At 67.5% G+C, this 4,251-nt stretch overlaps 1 protein-coding gene across 1 annotated transcript in view; it reads left to right on the top strand.

Annotated features, from left to right (window-relative positions):
* Positions 1-4,251, top strand: part of ATG2A (autophagy related 2A) — a 23,562-nt gene that overhangs the window by 3,662 nt on the left and 15,649 nt on the right. Inside the window, exons 4-14 of the mRNA XM_025214922.1 lie at positions 18-120; positions 409-565; positions 762-872; positions 1,293-1,389; positions 1,505-1,660; positions 1,742-1,884; positions 2,393-2,468; positions 2,593-2,818; positions 3,150-3,297; positions 3,481-3,567; positions 4,049-4,235. Coding sequence (XP_025070707.1) covers positions 18-120; positions 409-565; positions 762-872; positions 1,293-1,389; positions 1,505-1,660; positions 1,742-1,884; positions 2,393-2,468; positions 2,593-2,818; positions 3,150-3,297; positions 3,481-3,567; positions 4,049-4,235 — 1,491 coding nt within the window. The remainder of the gene's footprint in view (positions 1-17; positions 121-408; positions 566-761; positions 873-1,292; positions 1,390-1,504; positions 1,661-1,741; positions 1,885-2,392; positions 2,469-2,592; positions 2,819-3,149; positions 3,298-3,480; positions 3,568-4,048; positions 4,236-4,251) is intronic.

Here is a 4,251-nt window from a genome sequence, read left to right as displayed (position 1 = left end):
CCCCCTCCCCCCCGCAGTGCTGCGGCGGATCAAGGTGACTTTTGTGGACACCATTGTGCGGGTGGAGCATGCACCCGGCAGTGCCCCTGCGGGGGTGGCGCTGGAGCTGCACATCAAGAGGTACCAAGGAGACTCCTCCTCCCTGGTCTGGGGGGCATTGAGGTGGGGGGCAGACCCTCAGTTTTCCCCCCTCCCCCCCACTCCCTGTCACCACCTGTGCTAAGCTGGGGGGTCTCTCCCCTAGGGGCCATGTTGGGGGCATCCCTATCCAGGGCGTCACTTGTGGGGGATCCCTGACCTGGGGGGATGCATTGGGAGGTGATCCATGACTGGGGGGCAGGGAGGGTGAAATCCTTGCACTGGGGGGAGCACATGGGGGTGGTTGCCAGCTAAAAGGGGATCCCGCAGGCTGGAGTACTGCGACGAGGCGCTGCGGGAGCCCGGCCCAGCGCCGCCCCCTGACGTGCACCAGCTGCCGGCCGTGGTGCGCAAGGTGCTGCAGCTGCGCGGTGTGCGGCTCTGCTACGAGGATCTGGCTCCGCCCCCACCGCTGGCCCCACCCCAGGTACCCCGCCCGGACACCTGGCTCCCTCCGGCTCTGGAAGGGCAGTGGGGCCGGGAGCCCAGAGGCCTCGGTTCTCCGCTGGCCGTGGCAGGGAGAGGTGGTGATGGTGGTTGGTGGTGGTTGTGGGGGGACCCCCTGCCTCACGCCCCCTCTTCCTACCCCCCCAGGCAGGCGCCCCAGCTGCCCCCCCCCCCGGGCAGGCGCCCCGGCTTCCCCCCCCAGCACCCTCTTGCAGATCGGCAGCTGCTCGGGCTACACCGAGGTCACGGTCAAAGTCAAGCAGAACGAGGCCCTGCCTGGACCCAAGGTGGGGGCCATTGGGGGGCGCTCCCATAGGGCTGGGCTAGGGGCACAGGATGGGACGGACGGGGGGGCAGGCAGGGAATGGACGGGGTTAGGAGGGTTCATTGGGCTGGTCTTGGCAGGAAGGAGGACAAGTCTGGGAGGGTCCCTTGGGCTCATGGAGGGGGAAGGATGTGGACTGGAGGAGTCCATTGGACTGGTTATGGATTGGGGGGGGTCAATGGGTCAGGCTGGGAGGGCCCATTCTGCTTCTGGTTGTGCCGGGGTGGGTGGATAGGGTCATTGGGCCCCTGTTGGGGCAGGGGATGATTGGGCTGGAAGGATCCATTGGGCTGGTTGTGGGGGGGAATTGGACTAGGCTGGGAGGGGCCATTGGGCAGGGCAGCATGGGGAGACCCCACCCTGAGCGGTGCTGTGCCCCCAGTTGGAGCTGGACGGGAAGCTGGGCGCGCTGCACCTGCTGCTGGCCCCCGAGCACATCGCCGCCCTGCACAGCCTCCTCGCTGCCCTCGGCACCTCCGGTGAGAGCTTGCAGCAAGGTCTGGGGGGGGCAACGCCTGGGTTCCCCCAGCTCTGGGAGGGCAGCGGGGCTCTCCTTCCCCCCCCATTCCTCTGCCTACTCCTCCCTGATCCCAGGTGCTGGTGGCCCGCGGGAGAGGCCCAGCAAGAGCCGCCCGCTGGACTCTGAGGACCTCAAGCTGATCGAGCAGGACCTGAACCAGCAGCTGTACGCGGGGCTGGGCCCAGGCCGGCCGGATGGGGCTGACAGCTTCTTGGGTAGCGAGAATGGAGGTGATTCCCTGCCCCTCTCGACCTGCCGGTGCCCCTCGCTCCCGCCCCTCAGCCCCCTGATGCCCCTGCCTCTGTCCCCAGAGATGTTCTTCTCCATGGCCCCCCTGACCAGCAGTGTGACCTCGACCCGCTCGGTTGGGGAGCTCTCCGACATTGACCTGGACAGCTCCGTCCACAGTGACTATGGCCCTGGCCCCCTGCAGCCCCCTGCCTTCGCCCCTGGGGTGAGTGCCCCCCCTGGGGGTACAGGTGGGCAGGGCAGGGGGTGAAGCTACAGCTCTGGAGTGGCTGGGGGTAGAGCTTGGAGGTGGAGGGATGGTTGGGGAATTAGGGGTGGAGTGTGGGGCTAGGGCTGTGAGAAGGGGCTGGGCCAGGGCTGGGGGAGCTTGAGGCTGGGGGCAGAGCTAGTGGGACGAGGGGAGCCTAGGGTTAAGGGATAGGGGGGCAGAGCAAGGGGTAGGAGGGGTGGAGCCTGGGGCAGGGGGCAGAGTTGGGGCCAGGGTGGGATGGGGTGGAGCCTGAGGGCTAGGGGAAGGCTAAGGGGTTGGAGAGAGGCTATGGGGCTAGGGGTGGGGCTAGGGTTGTGAAGTAAGAGGAGGGAGTGGATCTTGGCAACTGGGGGAGGAGCTTGAACTTCTAGGGCAGGGTTAGGGCAGGGGGGGCAGTCAGAGGCTTGGGGTGGAGCTGGGGCCAGGCTGCCTGCTCACCCTCCCACCACCACTGTCCCTGCAGCTGATCCTCAGCAGCCCCCGGCGCTTCGGCCACTCGCCCTTCGCTGCCACTGTCCCTGGGCTGGGCAAGTGGCAGGGTAAGTGGGGGGGTCTCCGCCAGGAGCCGGACGCCTGGGCTCTCTCCAGCTGTGGGCGGGGAGGGGTTCTGGGAGCCTGTATGTCTGGGTTGTCTCCAGCTCTGTGTGCCCTCCTCTGTTCTAGGCAAGCCCCCCCAGCCGGACAGCCTGCGCCCCAAGACGCTGGTGCGGGTGACGGTGGGCGGGCTGACACTCACGGTACCCCACCAGGGCCCTGCCCCTGCCCCACCTCTGCCAGCCCAGGACTTCTTCACCGAGCTGGACTCCTGCAAGGACGCTGCCTTTGGGGGCCGGGACTTCACCCCCCTGCGTCAGACCTTTGAGAGGGCCTGTCCGCACAGCCACCTTCGGTACTGTTCTGTCCTGCCCCCCCATGCTGACTTGTCTCTAAAGATGATCTCCCACCCGCATCTTGACCCTCCCGGACCCTGCTTAGCTTCCCTGAGGTGTCAGTGCCTGTCTAGGGAGTGCAGCACCCCCTGGTGGTGTCATTGATACACTACATGCAGTGTGTGTCCGTCCCCCCCCAGTTTTTTGCGTATTGGTTTGCTGGACATGGTCTCCTGTTCACCTTCTGACCCTCCCTGACCCTGCTTAGCTTCCCAAGGGACATTACAGCATGCCCAGGCATGGTGCCCCCTGCTGATTTGCCCCCTCTTGCTCTTCCTGCCCCCCTGCCAGGTTGACGGCAGCCGCGGTGCAGCTGAGCTGGGAGCAGAGGGCAGCCTGTGGGCTCCACGTGGCCAGCGCAGACCTGGGCTGCGGGAAGCTGGAGGTCCTGGAGTGCCTGTGGCCAGATGAGGGGTCCCGAGTGCCCATCTACACTGAGGTAAGGGGTGGGCTGGCGTTGGGGGCAGGGGGCGGGAGCCTATCCCCGCCCCTTATCCCCCAGGGCAGGGGGCTGGAGTGGACTGGGGCAGGGGCAGTGCACTGGTAATGTCCTGGAGGGGAGAGGGGGGCCAGGAAGGGACCCCCTCTCCATCCTGATACCCTCTGCCCCGCCTCCCAACAGCTCCTGAGTTTTGCAGCCCCCAGCGAGGCCTCGGCCCGGCCCTGTGCCCAGGTGCGCTATAAGCAGACGGAGCAGCTGCCCCCCAAGGTGAGCCCAGAAGGAGGGGCTTCCTGTGACAAGGGGTGGGGCCAGGGGCAGGAAGGGGAAGGGGGAGGGCTAGGAGCAGAGCATGGGGTAGTGGAGATAGTCCTGGGGCAAGGCCGAGGTAAAGGAGGTAATCTGGGTACTGGTTTGTGTCTGGGCTACACTGGGGGCGGGGCCTAGGTCCAGGGGTGGGGCCTATGCCATGGGAGGGCTTGGTTCAGGGGCTGGTGCATAAGGTCAGGGACAGCTGATGCCTGGAGAGATGGGTAGGGGTGTGGCCTAGGATCAGGGGGTGGGGCCTAGGCTTAGGGGGTGGGAATTATGCCCAGGGAGGCCTGGGGCCGGGGCCGGGGCTGGTCCCGGCGCGGGGCAGTCCTTGTTGGGGTGGCTTATGCCGGGGGGGGGTGTCTTGGGCTTAGGGGTATGGCCTCCATTCAGGGGGCAGGGCCTGTGCCCCCAGCCCAACCCCTGCCCACCCTCACAGGGCAGAGGCCAGCGTCGGCGCGTGGGGGCCACGCGGAGCTCGGAGGTGGCCGTGGACCTGGCCCCGTTCCAGGCCGAGGTGGATCTGGGCGCCCTGGACCGGCTGGCCCCGCTGCTCCGGCTGGCAGGAGCCCCGTCCCCCCGAGACACGCCACCCCATAGCCAAGGGGAGCTACACATGGGAAGGGGCGGGGCCTGGGGGCC

This window comes from Alligator sinensis, unplaced genomic scaffold, assembly GCF_000455745.1.
Source record: "Alligator sinensis unplaced genomic scaffold, ASM45574v1 scaffold1302_1, whole genome shotgun sequence".
Classification (NCBI taxonomy): Eukaryota; Metazoa; Chordata; order Crocodylia; family Alligatoridae; genus Alligator; species Alligator sinensis.
This window is presented reverse-complemented; position numbering and strand designations above follow the sequence as displayed.